The 22,132-nt window shown below is 44.0% G+C and overlaps 1 protein-coding gene across 2 annotated transcripts; it reads left to right on the forward strand.

The window, feature by feature from the left end:
* Window positions 1-240: 240 nt before the first annotated feature.
* Window positions 241-11,700, forward strand: COX7A2L (cytochrome c oxidase subunit 7A2 like). 2 transcript variants are annotated; one of them, XM_083433158.1, is made up of 4 exons: window positions 306-431; window positions 6,262-6,394; window positions 7,717-7,851; window positions 10,767-11,700. In XM_083433158.1, exons 2-4 carry the CDS (start codon window positions 6,365-6,367, stop codon window positions 10,908-10,910), a joined length of 309 nt encoding a protein of 102 aa, XP_083289284.1. In that variant the 5' UTR covers window positions 306-431; window positions 6,262-6,364; the 3' UTR covers window positions 10,911-11,700. The 2 variants fall into 2 exon arrangements, with proteins under 2 accessions (XP_083289283.1, XP_083289284.1); XM_083433157.1 differs by lacking the exon at window positions 6,262-6,394 and having other exon boundaries at window positions 241-431.
* The last annotated feature ends 10,432 nt before the right edge of the window (window positions 11,701-22,132 follow it).

The following is a 22,132-nucleotide window of genomic DNA, read 5'->3' on the forward strand; positions in this document are numbered from 1 at the left end:
ACACCGAGCTAGGCTTTGAGGTTGTCTATCTCACTGCCCGATTAGAAAGCTACTTCCTTCCGAAGCCGGCCAAACGAACCCACAGCGCGAAAATAGTAAAATATCCACTCCAGGACAGGGTCGCCTTAGGGTCTTCAATGGCGCTCGCGCTTTCGTCGTTCGGACCGACTTCCTCAGGCACTCGCTCAGGACACCCCTCTCGGGGAAGAGGTCCAAGAACGACCCGGTCGCACAGGAGGTCCTTTCTCGCCTACCCCTTCCTCTCGGCGGGCAGCACTGCGGGCAGCTGCCGGCTCGTAAGGCTGGGGAAGCGGAGCTGCGCGCGTGGCGGAGCGAGGCAGCCGTCCCCGGGTGCCGGGATGTATTACAAGTTCAGCGGCTTCACGCAGAGGCTGGTGGGGGCCGGCGCTTCCGCCGCCTACGCCCCGCAGGTAACGGAGGCAGCCGCGCTCTCGGGCCGCCGGGAGCTTGACCTTCACAGCTGCGCTTCACGTAGAGGAGAGACTTCCCTACGGGGCCCCATGAGGTCCAGTTCTCGCAATGACCTAAAGAGAGAACTCTCTCTAACCCTCCACAGTGAGGAAGCCCAGCCAGATGGGCGGGGTATACATAATAAATTATTATTGTTATTATTATTATTATTATTATTATTCATTGAGGAGCGGGGAAGGCGGAATGGAGAAGCAGGCTTCATGTATTCCACGTGCTTCTGTGGCTGCCCACCAGGTGTTCCCTGGGGCGGCTTGCAAGGAAGCGTTGCAGCAGAGAATATTTGAAATATAATATGGTTGGTGTCAAAAATAAATAAATAAATAAATAAATAATAATTTATTTATACCCTGCCCATTGGCTGGGTCTCCCCAGCCACTCTGGCGGCTTCCAATAGAATATTAAAATACAATAGTTAAACATTAAAAGCTTCCCTAAACACGACCGCCTTCAGATGTCTTCTAAAAGTCTGGTAGTTGTTTTTCTCTTTGACATCTGGTGGGAGGGAGTTCCACAGGGCGGGTGCCACTACTGAGAAGGCCCTCTGCCTGGTTCCCTGTAACCTCCCTTCTTGCAGTGAGGGAACTGCCAGAAGGCCCTCAGCGCTGGACCTCAGTGTCCGGGCAGAACAATGGGGCTGGATACGCTCCGTCAGGTATATTGGACTGAGGCCATTTAGGGCTTTAAAGGTCAGCACCAACTCTTTGACTTGTGCTCGGAAATGTACTGGGAGCCAGTGTAGGTCTTTCAAGGCTGGTCTCGGCGGCTGCTTCCAGTCACTAGTCTAGCTGCCACATTCTGGATTAGTTGTACTTTCCGGGTCACCTTCAAAGGTAGCCTCACATAGAGCGCATTGCAGTAGTCCAAGCGAGAGATAACTAGAGCATGCACCACTCTGGCGAGACAGTCTGCAGGCAGATAGGGTCTCAGCCTGCATACCAGATGGAGCTGGTAAACAGCTGCCCTGGACACAGAATTGACCTGCACCTCCATGGACAGCTGTGAGTCCAGAATGACTCCCAGGCTGTGCACCTGGTCCTTCAGGGGCACAGTTACCCCATTCAGGACCAGGGAGTCCTCCACACCTGCCCGCCTCCTGTCCCCCCAAAACAGTACTTCTGTCTTGTCAGGATTCAGCCTCAATCTGCTAGCTGCCAACCATCCTCCAACCGCCTCCAGACACTCACACAGGACCTTCACCGCCTTCACTGGTTCTGATTTGAAAGATAATTTATTGAATTTCTATACTGCCCTATACCTGGAGGTCTCAGGGTGGTTCATAGAATAAAATCAAGATATAAAACCACAAAATACCTAATAAAAATAAAAACAGCAACTCAATACCCCCTCCAAAACCCACACACATTTTTAAAGGGCATAGGTTTTATATCGGATCAACCAAATGCCTGGTTAAAGAGGAACATTTTTGCCTGGCGCCTACAGGTGCATAATGAAGGTGCCAGGCAAACTTCCCTGGGGAGAGTATTTGAAATATAGTAGTTGTCGGCAATAAGCGTAGCAGAGTATTTATAATAGTTGCTGTCAATAAGCTTTGCAGCAGAGTATTTGAAATATAATAGTAGTTGTCAATAAGCGTTGCAGCAGAGTATTTGAAATACAATAGTTGTTGTCAATAAGCGTTGCGGCAGAGAGTATTTGAGATATAGTTGTCGTCAATAAGCATCACAGCAGAGTATTTGAAATATGTATAACAGCTGTTGTCAATAAGCGTTGTAGCAGAGTATTTGAAATATAATAGTGGTTGTTGTTGTTCTTTGTACTCTGCCCATGTGACTGGGTTGCCCCAGCCACCCTGTGCGGCTTCCAAGATACATAAAATCATAATAAAACATTACACATTAAAAGGCTTCCCTGTACAGAGAATGCAGTATATGGTAAATGAAACGAACAGTGAGCAATAAAAATTGGGAGAAATTAGTTGGGGCGGGGGGCATGACCCATTGCAACAAAAGCAGAGGTTGCATCCGCACCACACCTTTGGAAGCACGTTTGCACCACCTGGACAGCTCTGAATAATTGTAGAAGCTGTAGTTTACTCTCCACAGAGCTGCAGTTCCCAGCACCCTTTAGTGAACTATGGGAGACTTTTAAGCAGAGGTTGGATGGCCGCCTGTCGTGGGTGCTGTTGTTGAGATTCATGCATTACAGGAAGTTGGATTATATGACCTTGGGGTGTCTTCCAACTCTACTGTTCTATGATTCTATAGTATTTCTCAGGATTCTTGGGAGGAAGTCAAGTACAGTACAGTACTTTAAATGCAAGGGGCAGGGAGGTTGGGGAATGCATCAAGCAATTTATAGCCTCAATTTAAATTGCAGTGTCCACTGATGTTTGCCTGGGCTGTTTTTGACCTATACAGCCTTTTATGGCCTGGGTCCTGGATTCCTAAGGAACCTGCTCTACCAGAAATCAGACAGTGAACTTGCTGCAGTCACACAGTCAGGCTCTTCTCTGCCTACCCTCACAGGGAGAGGCTGGAAGAATGACAGGGGGACACGTGGCTCTTTCTTGGGTGGTTCCTTTGCTTTGGAACAACCTGCCTTTAGATATGAGAAGCCACTTACCTCTGCTGTTTCCCCCTAAAGGCTGATGCACTAGTCGATTCAGCAGGCATTTTTATTTGTCTTTTGTCCACTTTTCTAATAATTGATTTAACTTGCTTTTTGTTTTACAACTTTATCTTTTAAAATAAAATGGGGCTCACTGCTTCATACATTTAGAAAACATGTTGCAGAGCGCTGTTGTTTAATGCCTGTGTCTCAGAAGCCTGAGTAGCTTCAACTAATAGTATGGCATTTAGTGTCGGCATTTCAGGCATCTCCTGGGTCTTTTTTATGCCGACAGGCCTGTTCTGCTGTTCAAACTTATTAGATGAGCCAGTCGTTTTTATGATTTTTTTTTTGGTGTTCCTTTTATGATGTTTTATGTGTTGACAACACAATTTATTCATTCTTTTGTATGGGGGCGGCCTGTAAATACTTTAACCCATCAATTAATTAATGCAGCCTGAAATATTTTAGACGAATAGTTCATATTACAAAGTGACATTCAGCCCCCTTGATTGCCTAGAGACTACAGTACACTAACCTCTATACAGCTCCCTTTCTCTCTTCTCCTCGCTGTCAGTCCGCGTGCCTCTGTTACCCTTTCTCCTTTCTTTCCTTTCCACCGACAGTGATTGTGCTCCTCTTACATTAAATATCTTGTTTCTTGGGTATCCCAGCCTTCTAGTTACTCTTATCTCCTGGACTCACTTCTTACTTGTCCTCTTTCTTGCCCTATATCCTCTGCACTCTCCCTACCTATTGCTGCCAACACAGCACATCCCTTTTGCTAAGCCATGGGTTTTCTCCCATCCAAAATGGCTGCTAACTTCCCTTGTAGAAACATCATTGTTCATCAATGTTCTGTTCCTCTTCACCAAACAGAATATTTATGGTCATTCCTTGATACCATGGCATATTTCAAAATGGCCAGATGGGGATCACACTGTGTGCATATCGGAAAGATACCTCTCAGCTGTAGCTTAAGGTAAAGGTAAAGGTACCCCTGCCCGTACGGGCCAGTCTTGACAGACTCTAGGGTTGTGCGCCCATCTCACTTAAGAGGCCGAGGGCCGGCGCTGTCCGGAGACACTTCCGGGTCACGTGGCCAGCGTGACAAAGCTGCATCTGGCGAGCCAGCGCAGCACACGGAAACGCCGTTTACCTTCCCGCCAGTAAGCAGTCCCTATTTATCTACTTGCGCCCGAGGGTGCTTTCGAACTGCTAGGTTGGCAGGCGCTGGGCCCGAACAATGGGAGCGCACCCCGCTGCGGGGATTCGAACTGCCGACCTTTCGATCGGCAAGTCCTGGGCACTGAGGCTTTTACCTACAGCGCCACCCGTGTCCCTCAGCTGTAGCTTAGTATAGGCTATATTTCTCAATACAGTTTTTTTTTTGTATTTTATGAATACATTCACAGATATGCAGAATAGCAGTGGGGTCTGTCTTTGGATAGATTTCTGATGCATTCCATAGAGCTGAGTGAGTTCCCTACTGCATGTTTTTTTAAAAGCAAATATAAATAGTATTACCTGAAGTTAACCTGACAAGTGAACATTATTTTCCGAAAATGTATGTGATTGGCAGACAGCTTGATAGATGAACAAACAAAAACTAATTAGTAGACATTCATTTCAATCATGTACTTATTAGCCTTGTTAAAATGCAAATTTAATGTCAAGCATATTGTGTTCACACTCACTGTCTGGAATAATAAAGTAGGGAATCTGTATGTAGGTAATTGTTGGCTGTGCCGCACAGCCTTTTTTACTTGAGTGTAGCTCTGTTAAATGCCTGCATGTAAGAAGTAAAGCATTCCAGAATTAGCTGCATTTTGGTTCTTCATCAGCAATGCTTGAATGCCTAAATGAACAAACACTGCATTGTGAAGGTGGCACGCTCATCTCTTAATTGACTTTCTTTTTAAACGAATGTTCACGAATGCATTCAAAACTCAAGGGGAAGAAAGACTAAACGAATGACTTGTTATGAATGTAACTCCTATTTCTGTTGGTATTGAGGGGTCAGCTCCCACATCTGTTCAGCTGACTAGACTGAGGCTGCAATCCTATACACTCACAACCTGAAACTAAGCCTGATTGAACAATGGCTCTTATCCATGATGGCTCCATTGTTAGAGGCAGTATGCCTCTAAATACCAGTTGCAAGGAATCACAAGAGGGGTCAATACTGCTGCACTTAGGTCTTGTTTGTGGACTTCCCGGTTAGTATCTAGTTGGCGCCCCATGGGAACAGGATGCTAGACTAGGTGAGCCACTTGCCTGATCCAGCAGGACTCATCTTATGTTATTCCTTATGTTCTAACATAGTGGGACTGACTGCAAGGGGTTATACTGGGAAGGACAGTGGGACAAGAGTAGCATTCAGCCACCCTCCAGCTTTGCAGTGTTCCCTACTGTGAAGCTACCCAACTTTTGCTCTTCCTCACTTGTTGCTGCCTCGTTTCTTCTTGTTGTAAGAACCCAGAAAATGTGTACAGAAGCAGTAAGCAATGGCTGTTTGCCCTTCCCTATACATGGACATTGGTAGACACCATGAGGAAGGCTGGCCTGAGGTCTTCGTGTTGGAATGTTGTTGTTTTGAGAAAGCAATACATCTCCAATAGCATATATTTTTTGCCATTAATTTGAGAGTAGTTTGTTTGTTGTTTTCTCAAGTGAATTAAAATAGTTACGAGCCCATTCCTAGCCAGAGGCCTGCTTCCCAAAGAAGATGATTTGGGTCATTTACCAAATTTTATTTCATTTATACATTACTCTTTCTGGAAAAAGCTCTGGGCAGCATGCATTGCTTCACCCAACTCCATCTGACAACAGCCCTCTGAGCTAGGTTATTTATTTATTTTTAATTTGGTTTTACAAATGTAAATTAGTTACAATACCAAATACATATCCATAGAATGAGATAACTCTGAATCCCGAGACTTCCCCCATGGGTCCTATTGTTAACGTTTCCGACTGCATATCATTTCATAATTACGGTTTGTATCTATCCATATTGTCCGTAGTATTTGTTACATTACAAGTAGGATTGAAATCCTGCTAATGTTTTCATCTGCTCACAGTGGTCTCCTAAATAAATTATAAACTTTCCCCATTCTTTTTTGAATTTCTTTTCTTCTTGGTCTCTGAGTTTAGCCATTCCAGCATAGTCTAACAGCTCGATTTGTCATTTCTCTCTGGTAGCGATTACCTCTGAGCTAGGTTATGGCAGGAGAGAGTGTGGCTGGCCCAAAGTCACTCACTAAGCTTCATGGTTTGCTGGAGATTTGAGCCATGATCTCTCCACATGCTGTCTGGGGCTGATGAGAGTTGGAATGTAAGAGCCCTGCTGGATCAAGCTGAAGGCCCATCTACTCCATCATGCTGTTCTTGCATTGTCCTGCCAGATGCCCAGGGAAAGCCTGCAAGCAGGACCTGAGTGCAATAGCACTCTCCCTTACTTGTGATTCCAGTAACTGATATTCAGAGGCACATTGCCTCCCAACAGTGGAGGGAGAACATAGCCCCCATGGCTAGTAGAGAGCACCTCATTGGCTACCCTTGGTCGAGAAACATTTGCTTCTGCATCTGGAAGAGGCAGACTTTGCCAGTCTAATTTTGTTTTCTCGCTGCTTTGGGTTGGCTTCTTGACAGATTCTTTTTCAATATGTGCTGGTGACTTCATTTGGAAAATTTTAAGAAAAGACTTGATTCAGCTTCTATTGTGAAGCAGAAAGGGCAATTTATTGATTTAAAACATTTATAACTTGCCTTTTCAATGCGTGAAGATGCTTCTAACAAAGCGTCCACTAATGCAATAGCAATAAAACCAAAGTCCCATAAAGTCACTAAACTGTGCATCCTATGGCGGTAGTATTTTACAAGCAGAAATGCCCACTTAAACGTCTTGCAGCAGAGGAAGGTTTTGCCTCTTCCCTGGATTGCTGCAAAACATTAGAGCTGCAGACCATTTTGTCACAGTTCTTCCACAAGTGTGGGGCAGTCTCCTATCCCACGTGTCCTCCCCTCATGTGATATGGGGCACACAGTCGACTACCCCCACTCTGCAGAATATAAACAGGGAAGCTTGTGTGGGAAAGGCTGTCTCTGAGCTATATGGGTTCCTACCAGACCTTGGAAGAGATGCTTAAAGGTAAAATCCAGCACTTGGTCCCAGAAATAAATTGGCCACCATTGTAATGGTTGCAAAATGGAATATATTTCTGAAATACACAGGTCCATGCTGCAACAGCCTACAGTTAATGCAGTTCAAAAGAATTATCAAGGGAGGGAGGGACGGAACAGGCAAATTCAGGTTCTTACCATTTAATTCTGAGGGCAGAGACGTCAGTGGTACTTGAACCCAACTGAGCTGATGGAGGAGATTTTGTTTTCTCCCCTTTCCCTTGATAGCAGGCACATGACTTGCCATTTGCAGGCAAACTTCCAGACTGTAGATGTGCACTTGACCGTAATTCTCTAAATGTCTCTTCTTGCATTTAACATGGATGGTCCTGTGGAGTACAGTGTTCAAGGTTAAGCCAGAGACGCTCTTGCTTTGTAGTCTCTTACTGTCTGGTCACTTGTTTATATAGCTGATAATGTATCTGATAACTGTGCTCACTGCAAACAAAGTTTTAATCATCTCATTTTATGCAGGGATTGAAGCCAGTTGTATCTACAGAATCGCCAACTCTAATATTTGCAACGCCAACTAAAATTGCCTCAGAAGGACCGCCCACCATCGAGTATCTTGGTAAAAACCGGGTACCGGAGCTGCAGAAGTTTTTTCAGGTGGGAAGAAACAATATTCAGTCAATAATCTTAGTTGAATTTGTGTCTGATCGCTGGGGATGCTGAATGCTTGAGGCTTGCAGAAGTGTTGATAAAATGCTGCTAATATCTTTGTTTCTATGTTTACATTAGAGGTCAACAGTATTTTAAAAAGAACTTGAAACAAATTTTAAAGGTAAAGGTAAATGTACCCCTGCCCCTATGGGCCAGTCTTGACAGACTCTAGGGTTGTGCACCCATCTCACTCAAAGAGGCCAAGGGCCAGCGCTGTCCGAAGACACTTCCGGGTCACGTGGCCAGCGTGACATCGCTGCTCTGGCGAGCCAGAGCCGCACACAGAAACGCCGTTTACCTTCCCGCTAGTAAGCGGTCCCTATTTATCTACTTGCACCTGAGAGTGCTTTCGAACTGCTAGGTTGGCAGGCGCTGGGACCGAACAGCAGGAGCGCACCCTGCCGCGGGGATTCGAACCGCCGACCTTTCGATCGGCAAGCCCTAGGCACTGAGGCTTTAACCCACAGTGCCACCCGCGTCCCTTAAAACCCGCCACCCGTAAAAACAAATTTTACAGCAGGCTAAATGTAAGTTCAGCGCTAGGTGCACTCTGCTTGATTTTTGCCTCCTCCTCACCTCTCTCTCTCCCTCTCCTGTTCTCTTTCCCCCTGCCCAATCTTCAACCATGCCTTATCTGAAAATTATCCTGTTTGTCCTTTGGTTGATTATTCTTACAAGGTTGAAGTTTCAATGAAATGGAAGGTCTTTGGCAGGGACAAAGACCAAGTGTGGGATTCAACTAATGATTTCTGTCTGTGGAAGCCCTGAGTGAGGGCTTCCGCTTGTGTATTGGGGCTTTGGCTCCTTCTCTTCTCCTTTGCATGCCTCCCCCCAAAAACTGGCTTGGGAGAGACCCCAGAACAGCATATGGGAGGAGGAGAGTGGAGATCGTTCTATCCCGCAGGCCAAAATGCTTGCTGCGACAGAACAGCCACCTTGGTGCAACGTTGAATTACTCTCTGAGAGGGCAAAGACTGGAACCTGGGAAAAGACATGGAGATCTGAAGGGGGCACACAGGCTTGTACACGAGTAGTAATAACTGTGGAGAATATGGAGAAAAGGAGCTGTTGAGAACATTTAAGAATCATCCCCCAAAACTTGGCAGACCATTTTTTGCTTTTGAGTCCTCTCTTGGCAATGTCAGTATGTTGCTGCACAATATATTTCTCTCTGCACTACTCATGCATCTATGGTAGCAGTTCTCAGAATTCTGGACCAAATTCCAGTTTCTACTTTTAAGAAAGAGCACTGTACATGCAGAGTTCTGCTTGCAAGTTACGTGTTCCACTTCTATAACAGCAGCATTTTGGACAACATCTGCTGATACGAATAAACTCAGCACTAATCTTTTTTTCCTTCTTCAGTCTGTTGCAGATGCTTGCCATATTCAGGTCAGTCTTGCCCATGGGCAGTTACATAGTCAGGTTAAAACCCAACAGTTAAACATTGCTATTAACGTTATGCAACTACTAATAAATGCAGTCGGTTTAGCAGTTGAGATCAGTGTAAACCGCTGGAGCACCTTGCATGGAATATGCAAAACTCCCTTGTTCTGATAGAATAACAGATCTTTAAGAAGCTCACTTTTTCTCGCATTCTGTTTTTATTCGGAAAACACTCCCGCTCTTAATTGGTGTTATTTCCTTTTCCCTTGAAACCTCACGACTTGCAAGTTAGCAGTGCTTTGCCAGGAAGCATCTTGTGTGATTAGCCACTTAAAGGAATACTGTGCCGTATTCTTTTATACTGTGTGTAAGTGAATAGTGCAGATGTGATGTGGGAGTCATGTAACGATCCTCATCAGTGCAAGCCCTATGTGCGGGCTTCTGTTTGTGCTATGTGGCTTTTATTTTACCCATCTCCTCCCTCTGTGCGCCCCCAAAATTGGTTCTAGGTGGAGGTTGGGAGAATCCCTAGAACAATCCTTGGGGAGAGGGGGATCATTCCATCTGGCAATCTGATATGTTTGCTCACATGGAATGTTTGTAGTAGCGTGACATTGAGTCCCTCCCTTAGTTTCCCTTTCCCCTCCCCTAAAGTCTGGATGTGGTGAACTTCCTTGTGATTTCACAACGCTGTGCTCCCTGATAGGCTACCAATGACAGGAAACATGAAATGTCACAGTGTCAGAAACCTAAGAAGTTGCCATTTAATAACTCAGACTCTGCGTCCATCTGTTCCAGCATCACCTTCTGCAGTGGGCAGAGGCTTTCCAGGGTTTCAGGCAGAGGTTTTTCCCATCATCCGTTACTTGATCCTTTTGGCTAGAGATGCCAGTTACTGCCTGCAGGTTTCCTGCCTGCAGCTGTTTGCTCTGTGGCTGAGCTGTGGTCCCTCTCTGATGTCAAGACAGGAGGACCAAGTGTTAAGAAAGGAGAGGAAGGACCTGCATATGCAGCTGGTTAAATATTGAGCACAGCCCATAGTCAGATCTGTTTCCCTCCACCTGCCACAACTGAGCTGCATGTACCTGCCCTGTGGCACAGGCTAATATACGTAGTTAACGTGCATGGACCTCTGCTAAAGGTTCCCAGGGCTTTAGAAGTTCTCGTGGAACACATTTGCTGGGCTGTGTGTGGGTGTATTCTGCCCTTAAACTGGATGGAGTTGGGTGGGCTGCACTTAATTATCGAGAACCTGTATAAATAATACAAATGTGCATATTTGCTTTGAGTAATCTCTCATTGCTTTCATGAGAAAGGTCAGGAACTTACGCAGGTCACCAAAGCCATAGTCTGTGCTCGCTGCTATCTGCTATCTTGGTTTAGCTTTCATTCACATTTTGTACAAATAGACTTTAGCTTGGGGGATGGTAATGTACATGCTTTTATTAATTCTTATGTATATATTTTATCAACAGAAGCCCGATGGTTTGCCAGTGCACCTGAAACGGGGCCTTCCTGATCAGCTTCTTTACCGGACCACGATGGCACTAACAATAGGAGGGACCATCTACTGTCTGATAGCGCTCTACATGGCAGCCAACCCAAAAAAGATGAAATGAATGATCCCTGATTAATAGAGACTAATGACTGTCCACAGGAAGGAAGACTTGCACTTAACCTTCTGCCGTTTCACTTCAATCATGTGATTGTATGTTGCAAATTCTAGAGATTCGATTTGGGGTTTAAGAAAAGTTCGGGAAATGGTGACCTTCTAACGCTTACAAGAAGAAGAGCAAAATTAATACCAGAAGTTGAGAAGAAAGCCATTATTCCCTGTGTAGTTTTGCAGATTAGTCTTCACACCCTTGACTTGAAAATAAGAGGGGTCATGCATCAGGCATTTGTGACAGTAGGGCAGGCTAAGTTGACAGTGCAAACTAGAAATGAAGTTGTTACGTTGATTGATGACCTTGTTTTAGGGACAAGGGCATTTGGAAATCTTGTTGAAAGTGCATTTGACTTGCAGAAGAAAAGATTATGGACTGAACTACTAGGCTGATTCAAAATGGCAACCTGAAATGATTTGGCTTGATAATTCTCACTGGAATCTACCATTTAGGCCCCTTCTCAAATTATGTTTCGAGCCTGACTGTGATTTCTGTGGAGTTGTTTCAGCAGGGCTATGTTGTTTTGATTAGCTCCTGACATTTTCTTCTGATGATCTGTAAACTTTATTCCATTTCTGTGAGCCATCTCTTGGAAGCGGAGTGTTGCGTTCAAAGACAGGTTCTGTGTAGAAACACTTGACTCCACCACGGTTCCCCCCTCCCACTCCCCCATCTCTCTAAAATAAAATTCTATTTGTTTTAACCTTGGAATAAATACAGCAGTACAAATGCTGCACTTTTATCTGATGTGTCTCCTTTATGGGTAATATGGAATAAGATTTACTGTTGTTTTTTGTTTCAGCAGTGGCACAAAACCAGTGAACTACTTTGAACATAACAAACACAAATTTATGACTGAGCGAAGCGCACCTATCTTCTGGATTAAAATTGGACACACTCCACTCTCTTATACCCCCAAGAGTTTTGTTTTTAGAACTAGCTTCTCTGGGTTCACTGCTACTTGGGTTTCTGCAAATGGCACCGATTGCCGCATGTCCCCTTATTGGAAGGAGGCAAGGTTACCTATCTGGAAAGTGATGGGAGAGATTAATGGTACAGCATAATGCTGGGTAATTCTTTGGCACTGGGTAATTCCGTGAACACTTTGCCTCAACAGTAGTATGATCATACAAAATGAGGTCAGAGAGGTACAAATGAATCTGCCTTATATGGATTCAGATCACTGATCCTTCCAACCCAGTACTGCCTGCTTTGATTGGTTGCAGAGATCCATGGTCTTTCTTGTTCCTATTACCTAGTTATGAGACAATGAAGAGTTTGGATTTGTATTTGCTATCCCACTTTATCACTACCCTAAGGCGTCTCAAAGCGGCTAACATTCTCCTTTCCCCTCCTCCACCACAGCAAACACTCTGTGAGGTGAGTGGGGCTGAGAGGCTTCAAAGAAGTGTGATTGGCCCAAGGTCACCCAGCAGCTGCATGTAGAGCGGAGGCGCGAACCTGGTTCACCAGATTACGAGTCCACCGCTCTTAACCACTACACCACACTGGCTCTCTCAATGAGGTTTTAATCTGGTACCTCAACTAATGTACAAAAGTCTCAGACCCACCTACCACTTTGTGCTCACAGGACCCCTTTAGTTAGCTTTGAAATTTATTTCTGTAGCATGATTGCAGTATGATATGAACACAATTCAAAGTGTTGGTGCTGACCTTTAAAGCCCTAAAGGGCCTCGGTCCTGTATACTTGAAGGAGCGTGTCCATCCCCATTGTTCTACCCGGACACTGAGGTCCAGTGCTGAGGGCCTTCTGGTGGTTCACTCACTGTGAGAAGCCAAGTTACAGGAACCATGCAGAGGGGCTTCTTGGTAGTGGCACCCGCCCTGTGGAACAACGTCCCACCAAAGAGAACAACAACTACCAGACTTTTTTAGAAGACATCTGAAGGCAGCCCTGTTTAGGGAAGCTTTTAATGTTTGATGCATTACTGTAATTTAATATTTTGTTGGAAGCAGCCCAGATGGCTGGGGAAGCCCAGCCAGATGGGGAGGGTATAAATATTTTTTTTTTATTTTTTTATTTTTTTATTTTTTTATTTTATTTTATTTATTTATTTATTTATTTATTATTATTATTATTGAGGTCCCCCCTCAGCACAACACCACCTTCCCAAAAGCTGGTTAAAGGAGATGCTGGGTTTTGGGAAGAAGGCATGAGACTCTGTCAGGGTCCCAGGCTCCTCCCGTCTCCTTTTCAAAGTTGAGCAAGTGCTAACTAGGCTTTGGGAAGGAGGAGGAGGAGGACTCTAGGATCCTTTCAGAGCCCTCCCTTCTTCCCAAAGCCCAGCGCTTACTCTATATAATTGTAATGTCCAGTTTATTAAGATCGGCATGGCTTATCATCCTATGCGTAGTACAGTGGTGCCTCGCAAGACGAAAAGAATCCGTTCCGCGAGTCTTTTCGTCTTGCGGTTTTTTCGTCTTCTGAAGCAAGCCCATTAGCGGATTAGCGCTATTAGCGCTATTGGCAGTTTAAGGGCTAAAAACGGCTTTTTAAGGCTTAAGGGATTAGCGGTTTTGCTGCTAAAAGGCTTTTAGCAGCTTAGCGCTTCAGAAAAAGGGGTTTTGGAGCGAAAAAAACCCTCAAAAATTTTCGTCAATTTTCGTCTTGCGAAGCAAGCCCATAGGGAAATTCGTCTTGCGAAGCGCCTCTGCAGACGGAAAACCCTTTCGTCTTGCGGGTTTTCCGTCTTGCGAGGCATTTGTCTTGCGGGGCACCACTGTAGTTTCCTAGGACAAATGTCTGTTGAATTCCCTGGCTGAAGGGATCAGCTTGCAAAATACATAGAGCTCTGCAAATGATCAGGTGCTCAAGAAGCTGTAACACTGGCGGAAAGGGGGAGGGCATCCCCCCTCCCACTCCAGTGCATGGATGCAACCCAAACCCCAACTATTTTTGTAATAGCAGCTATTGGCAGTGCTCTCCCAGGACTTTCCCACCTCGTCTACGTAACACAGCTGTGTAAGGCAGGGAGTATTTTGGAGACGACGGAGACAAGGGATGGAGAAACAACTGCAAAAGTCTACACTTGCTCATGACTAGTGCCTTGATGTAGTATTTGCTGTGCCTCGCCAGTGCGGTAAGTAGACTATATAATTTGAAAGGCTAAAAAAACAATAACCTTAACGGCAACCCTCCACATTTGAACTCCCGAATGCTATTTTGTCCTACGGTTGCATGCTGGTTTTAAATATTTTAAAGCTCGCTCTGGCATCAATTAATTTCCACATTTAGTGCCAATGCCCCAGTTGTGTGCTCTGTTGGGAAGCTGAACATTTAGTTTAACAGGGAGATGGTACTTCCTTAAAGGAAATTACTGCTCCACAATGTCATGATAGTAAAATGTTGTTAAGTATTCATGAGAACTGTTGCTCTGTGTTTTCTTTGACTCATACCTGCTTACTGCAGCAGTTAGAAATGTATTGATGCTACTTTTTCTTTCCTGCAAAGAAAAGTTGAAGCAGAGTGACCCAGGTGCTAATTCTTTACTGCTGTACCATAAAAATTTAGTAAGAATATGTAGTCAAAGATTAGTTCAAAGTAGTATGTAAAAATAAAACCCTACTACCCTGGAATTTTCTAACGATGGTGCTCAGAGCAGCTTGCATTATTTAAAAACATGACACACACACACACACACACACACACACACACACAACCAGCCAAGTAATAAACAATAGCAGAAGATTAAAGCAAGCTAAATCATGGCTAGTCAATGTGGACAATGTCTTCAGATGCTGGATTCAGCCTCAGTCAGGATGACCCTTGGTCAGGGATGATGGGAGCCCAAAAACATCTGGAAGGCACCACATTGGCTACCCCTAAACTAAACTATCAGGGTCTATCATTAAAACCAAACTATGCAATCTGAAACTTAACTAGATGATAATGATGATGGTGGTGATGAATAAATTAATAATAAATTTAGCAGTGAAGGATAAGTGATGAGGGAGTTAAATGGGCCTCCTCTGGAAGGAAGTTCTCCAGTATGGGTCATGCTACCAAGAAGCTTATCTCATGCGCCCCAAATAATTGAGCTTCTGCCACAGTCAAAACACACAGATTTTAGGGAGTGGACATGGTGACATAGGAGGCAATGGTCCTTTAGGTAGCCTGGGCCCAAGTCTCCGTTTTGGAATGCTCAAAGCCTGTTCACATTATCTCAGTAGGCCTCCCCAGGACTAATGCTTATTTCTCCAGGTGGGGAGACCAGGAACTGAATCAAGGGCTTTCTGTTCCACAAGTCTCAGTCTGTGGGTTGAAGGAGAGGGAAGAGTTCCCTCAAACGCTTGACTGCAGAAGCATCCGGCTTCACACCACAACTGTTAGTCTTCCTTTAGGAGTCAGCCTACTGCATAAAGCCGCCTATGGCAAGAGCACCAGAAATAAAGGTAATTTTGAATTGGTAGCAGCTGCCTAAAAGGACAGCGTGTCAAAGATACAGAGGCCCATTTTCAAATAATATGACACCAAACTTTTGAAGTGATCGCAGTTGTTCCCATTTGATTGGTTCCTATAAAGCACTAGAACATCAGAGCCTGCCTGATGTATTAATAAACCTCTCAGGTTTTCAGAGCTACCATTATTAAACTGTTAAAGAAGAAACTCCCTCCCCCATATATAAAAAAAAGCATACTGCCACGTCTAACTATTAAAGCAAATTAGAAAGTTTTAATTCCTTGACCTCTTCCTGTTCTAGCATGTGTAATGAATTTTCAGATGCAGGGGAGACGAGTCTCGCTTTCCGTTGTTGGTGACCCGTGATTTCTGCTTCAGTCAGCACGTGATGCATTTCTTATTGAATTTTTAAGCCTGGCTGAAAGAGCTTCATTTGAATTTCAGAAATACCTGATGTTAATTTAACACAAATTACATTGACACCAGCAGATACGTTGATGTGAATAGTTTGTAGTTCAAAAGACAGGGAGAGAAAGAAATAAGTTTGATGAATACCCGAAGGCTATGTGAAACGCAAACTGTGCCTGGAATGGAGAAGTAGGACATAAGGAGAAAATGCAATTGAAAAAGAAGATGGCACCAGTGGTGACTCGTGTCCACTAGACCTGGTTGGACAGCTCGGAGGTCACGAGGGCGTGGCCAATGAAAGGTGAAAGGGGCGTGGCCAAGTTGCTTTGGTTTTCTCCCCATTCTTCTCCCTTGCAAAGCTATGGTGGGCAATTTAAGTGTTGCTGTTCTAGAAATAGCACCAACTAAACTGAAAAGTGCCCTACTTTGGTTCAGAAGGGGTCCCTCTTGTCACAATTGTTTGTGTGGGTTAATGCCCAAGAAGCTGTACGTTACTCAGAAGTAAGACCCACTGAATTCCATGGGGATTGCTCCCTAAGTATGTACAGGACTGCAGCCTAAATTGGTTAAAGGTGTCACCCAGGACTGTTAACAAGGGACCTCCACAAATTTCTACCCCTATGGGGAAAGATTATTTTCCCTCCCCCAGCTTAATCACTTCTACATCTTTTTTCCAGAATGTGGAATAAGGTAGAGGGATATTAAGTGGATTAGGACTTGGGAGACTAGCTGTGAAACTCACTGTGTGACCTTGGGCCAGTCACTGTCTTTCAGCCTAAACTACCTCACAGAGTTGAGTCTTGAGTTCCTCTCAGGCTGCAGGGACACGTTTGGGCCTTCTCTCTTGATCCATTTGTTCCTCCAGTCTGTCCACTTTACTTGTAGGCAGAATTATATATTATTATGTGAAACAGTTGGAACAGCATGGCTGCATCCACACAGCAGTTTATTCCATTTCCCCAACATTAATTGTTAATTTCCACATTATAGTTCAGCATTCACCCATTGTAAAAGCTACTAATGGAATACAGGGCATGTTTACCACTCATTTCTGTGTTCTTTGATTCCAGGAAAAATCTCTTTGCAGCCCCCTTACATGGAAAATTGTGGGAGTGAAGTGATGGAATTTGGGGACAGTTCTATTCTGCTGTTTTCATGGGGGAGCAGAAACATGCCTTTGTGAAAAGGGTGGAGGAGTAGTGGCGTTTTTCAATAACATTTGTTGTTCTGTTACACTATGTCCATTGGCATGAATGAAATTTAGTGTGACCTGCTGGTATATATGTCAGAAAGCCACAGTTCCATAACTGAACAGGTACTGCAGTGTGGAAAGAACATTAGGCAGTGGGACAGAAGCACTAGCATTATAATAATGAAAACCAACACAATGCCCCCCCCATCTGAATGTACTCCAAGTTCTATATGTGTTAATGGTGAATGTATTCCCATAGTTGAACATTGCTTTAATGTACTCCCAGATAGTGTGGGCTCAAAATGCCAACCTGTATTTTCTCTCTGCTTAATCTGGATTTTTCCTTTCCAAGGGCAGAATCTGGTAATTATAAACCAAATCAAAACCGTTGCCAAAAGCCCATTTGCAATAACTCAATAACCTATTTGCAATATTCACCTCCCCATTGGGAGGCACCCTTCATATTTGCAATAGATCTATTCTTCCATTTCAGCCATTTCCAGTTCTTGATGGTTTATTCTAGGTTTCTTATCCAGCCAGTAGAATGAATGACTCTCTGGGCTTAAGAACCACCGAGTGCTCTTGCTGGATTCATGTATAGCACATTCGGCTGAGGTCTGAGCCAATTCGGGCATATTCGTGAAGAACTGCTCACCTTTGTTCACGAACAGTTACAACCGGTAGTCAAAGTCCAGATTTCTGCAGCTACTTTGGTTGTGTTATAGTTTCCAATTCATGCAGCTACTTGCTTTTAACAGAACACCATTAGCAGCATGTTAACAGGAGGGAACTGGAGGCACAGCTAGGTTTAGTGGTTTGCTCAGAGAGGTCAGAGAGTTTGGTGGCAAAACCCATGAAATCAATAACGGTGCCGACATGAAGGGAGCCAATTAATGAAAAATAATGTGGCCAAAGGAGAAAGTTTTAAGACTTTCCTGTTGTTGTTGTTTAGTCGTTTAGTCGTGTCCGACTCTTTGTGACCCCATGGATGCCAGGCACTCCTGTCTTCCACTGCCTCCCACAGTTTGGTCAAACTCATGTTGGTAGCTTCGAGAACACTGTCCAACCATCTCGTCCTCTGTCGTTTCCTTCTTCTTGCACCCTCCACCTTTCCCAGCATCAGGGTCTTTTCCAGGGAGTCTTCTCTTCTCATGAAATGGCCAAAGTATTGGAGCCTCAGCTTCAGGATCTGTCCTTCCAGTGAGCACTCAGGGCTGATTTCCTTAAGAATGGAAAGGTTGTACTTTGCCTAATTATAGATGGGGGAATGGTTGTTCAAATTGGAGATGAATTTAGAATAGTGAGGCATAGAAAATCCAGTGATTTATGCCCCACCCGAAAGGAATACCTGCTAAGTGGAAAGAAACTGCTACATGCTGACTAGGAAATAGATTTGTGAGTTAAGTTCAGAGAATCCCAGACAGCTTCTCCTTAAGGCACAGTGCGACAGAGCAAATGAAACAAGCATTTGTCCAATCTTATGTTCCGTTCACCATATTTCTGTATCAGTTTACAGTTTCCTTGCAAACAAAATTTTGTCAGCGTTCCCTAATGGGAACTTTTACACAATTTGTCTAATACTATCTAATATTTTTGCGAGCAATATCATGCATCTCTGTATGCTATTTTCACTGACACATGCATCTTTATGTACACTTCCCTCTAACAGGTACAATTTTATACAGATTATTTAGCTGGAGTGCTGCATCACAAAATAAGGAAAAGTACCCACTTCAAAAATATTCTGGTCTCCAAGTTATCAACCTGTTCTGAGAAACGTTGCAAGAGCAATTGTTGTCTTCCCCGCTACGTGAATTAGAGTTTTAGTCTTACTTATTTATCCAGGCCCATTAATATGCATTGTGGTTTACATAATTGAAAAGACAGGTCTCTTTTCCATGGAGTTTGCTATCTAAAAATAGAGGAGGGGGAGATACAACCAGGAGAGGGGAAGGGAAGAGGTTTGCTGGGAAGAAGACAAGCCTTTCAGCTCATCTTTAAGATATGAGCCATTGTCTATTTTAAAACTTCGTGTCAACCTTATATCAACCGTCTCTGAGAAAATGAGGGAAGTAGGAACATTTAAATGTTCTGTGTAATTAAGCTGAATACTCCCAGATGGACGTAATGTCTAGCGAGGGAAGTTGCATCTCTCCCATCAAATTCCATCAACTGACTGGCAGCAGCAAAAGGACGCCCACTTTCAATCAAATACATAATTTCCTGTCTTGGTCACAGAAAATTAATGTTCTGAGAGGTTTTTTGGGTTGTGGGGTTGTATCTAAAAAGATCTGCATGTAAAGGGAGGTTGGTGACTAGAAGAAGCTATAGAGATTCTCTTGATGCTGTAATTGCTCTGTGAAAAGGAAGTTTTAAGACTGGCTAAGAGGCAGGATATGAAACAGGAAGTGAGAACATAGAAAGCTGTCTTCCGCAGAGTCAGATCATTGGTCCATCTACTGCAGTATTCTCTAAACTGACTGGCAGAGTTTTGAGCAGCATTTGTTCCCAACCCTACTTGGAGATGATGGGGGTTGTACCTGGGACCTCATACATTCAAAGCAGATGCTCTCTACCACTGAGTGACTGTCCTTCCCCACCTGTTCAGAGGTATCGCTGAGAATGCTTCCCCAAGCACCTCAAAGCAACTAGAGAAGAATAGTAATAAAATGGATTTGTTTTATTAGATTTCTTACCCACCCTTCATCTTAAGAGTGAGTTACAGCAACTGAACCTACAATTATAAAAGCAAATGAATCCATCGCAATTACAAAGTGGATGGAAAAGTATCCATAATGCACAAAGCAATATGTGAAAAACGAAATAATTAAAAGTGATGCGCAAGGTAAGTACATTGGTGTTCAAAGGTGCATCCAGCTCACCAGCTCACAGAACCTCGGGATGGAGATGTGCAGGTATGCCCATATCTGCGGTGTGTGGGGAAGTCTGCATCGATATTCAAATACCTCTCTTGTTGGACTGGGGAGAGCATGGTTGCCTTTATAGTTTTGTAACTACAGTGGTAACTCAGGTTAAGAACTTAATTCATTCTGGAGGTCTGTTCTTAACCTGAAATTGTTCTTAACCTGAGGTACCACTTTAGCTAATGGGGTCTCCACTGCTGCTGCGCCGCTGCCACACCATTTCTGTTCTCATCCTGAAGCAAAGTTCTTAACCTGAGGTACTATTTCTGGGTTAACGGAGTCTGTAACTTGAAGCGTCTGTAACCTGAAGCATCTGTAACCCGAGGTACCACTGTACAGATATCCCATGTTGGACCTGGGGAAGCTCTGGCCATCTGGGTGTTGTTGGACTGCAGTTCCCATAATTTGTTTATGAATTATTACATTTATATCACCCCCTTCCCCATTTCATCCTCACAACAACCTTGCGGGGGAGGTTAGGTGGAGAGATTGTGACTGGCCATCAGGGAGAATCAAGGCTGGGATCTGATCTCCGAGGTCCCAGTATAAACACTGGTCATCATTCCTGGTCATGCTGGCTGGGGCTGATGGGAGTTGGAGTCCAACAATGTCTCAAGGGCCACAGATCTCCCACCCCTGTCATAAAGGCATGTCGAGGGAGATAACATTCACACCATACATTTGAAGCACATGGTTTTTCCCAAAATAATCCTAGGAACTGCGGGTACTATCATAAGTACTAACTTATGGTCTGTGCGTGTGGTTTGGGAGCTGCATGGCCAGGGAAAAAACAATGCTATCCAGGGTTGTAAAGACTGCAGAGAGAATTATTGGGTGCACTCTTCCCACCTTAGATCAAATCTATGCTGCCAGGTGCCATAAGAAAGCAGCAGAGATAGCACATGATAGTGCGCACCCCGGAAATGATCTCTTTCAGCTTCTGCCTTCTGGAAGAAGGTATAGGGTTATAAAGGCCAGGACTAGCCACCTGAGAAACAGTTTCTACGCTAATGCAATTCTGGTTCTAAACGCAGCATAAGGGGTCTCTGTAGTATAGTGTATTTTAAAATGGGGTTTTAGAGTTTTTTAGGGGTTTTTGAATGTTTTATGTAGTTTTGTGGTAGTTTTATGTAGTTTTGTGGTAGTTTTATGTAGTTTTGTGGTAGTTTTATGTAGTTTTTCAATTTCATTGTTCCGCAAGGGACAATGACAATAAAGATATTGTATATCGTATATCGCATATCGTATCGTATATCGTATATCGTGCTGGGACTTGTAGCTCCATGAGAGGTAAACCATAGTTCCCATGTTTTGGGATGAAGGGGACTGCTTTAAATGTATCGTATGGGTGTGGCTTCATTTACTCACATTCTCCATTGCTTTCTGCAGCTGTAAAATTGTTCTGCTCCCTCCCACTGACCGTCTCCTAACACGCTCTTTGGCTTCCATATGCAGAACGCAGTTATAAAATGATCTAAACTGCTTTTAGACGTGGGGAGAAACTCTGTGATGACACAGCCAATTTCCACACGAACATTTTCCAGCTCTCTCACTCCCTGATCCTTGTCAGAATTAATCGTTTTGAGCTGCAGGCTCACCCCTTGCAAAGGCATTCTGCAAAATGTCAAATATCTGTTCCTTTTTTGAACTGTATAATCTTTGGATCGTCAATCAAGTAAATATCCTCTCTGCTCATGAAGCAAGAATATTAAATGGGGGGAGATCCTCTCCTATGCAAGGCCTCCTGGTCTCCTTCACTTGTAATGGTGGATTTCCCCCCAACCACTCTTGCCTAGCTATGTGTGATTATATGTGCTGTTATTATTCTCTTGCTGTGTTAACTGGGAAATAGTTCAACTGTGGAACTATTCACTTAATGTTTATTTTTAATGATGCACCTCCATTTAGCCTTTAGGGAGGAGGCAACTACAGCGCCTTCTTGTCCATGAAATACCCAGATTGGTTCTATTGCTGTAAATTATTTCTTGATGCCCTTATGCAGAACTGCCTCAGCCTCATCTTACACGGCACAACAATACTGCGGGTATGTTGCTGTTGTTTTTAATTGAATGTTGAAACTCTATTTATGTCAGGAGTGAAGAACCTGGGCCCTCTAGATGGAGGTGGGCTCCTTTTAAACCCCAACCAGTGCTTGGAAGGTTCATTTTATAAAGTAACTAGTTCTAATTCAAGTTTGTCCTTTTACAAAACAAACTAGTTCCATTCATCT

The sequence above is a fragment of the Podarcis tiliguerta genome (assembly GCF_965153285.1).
Source record: "Podarcis tiliguerta genome assembly, chromosome: 3".
NCBI classification, from domain to species: Eukaryota; Metazoa; Chordata; class Lepidosauria; order Squamata; family Lacertidae; genus Podarcis; species Podarcis tiliguerta.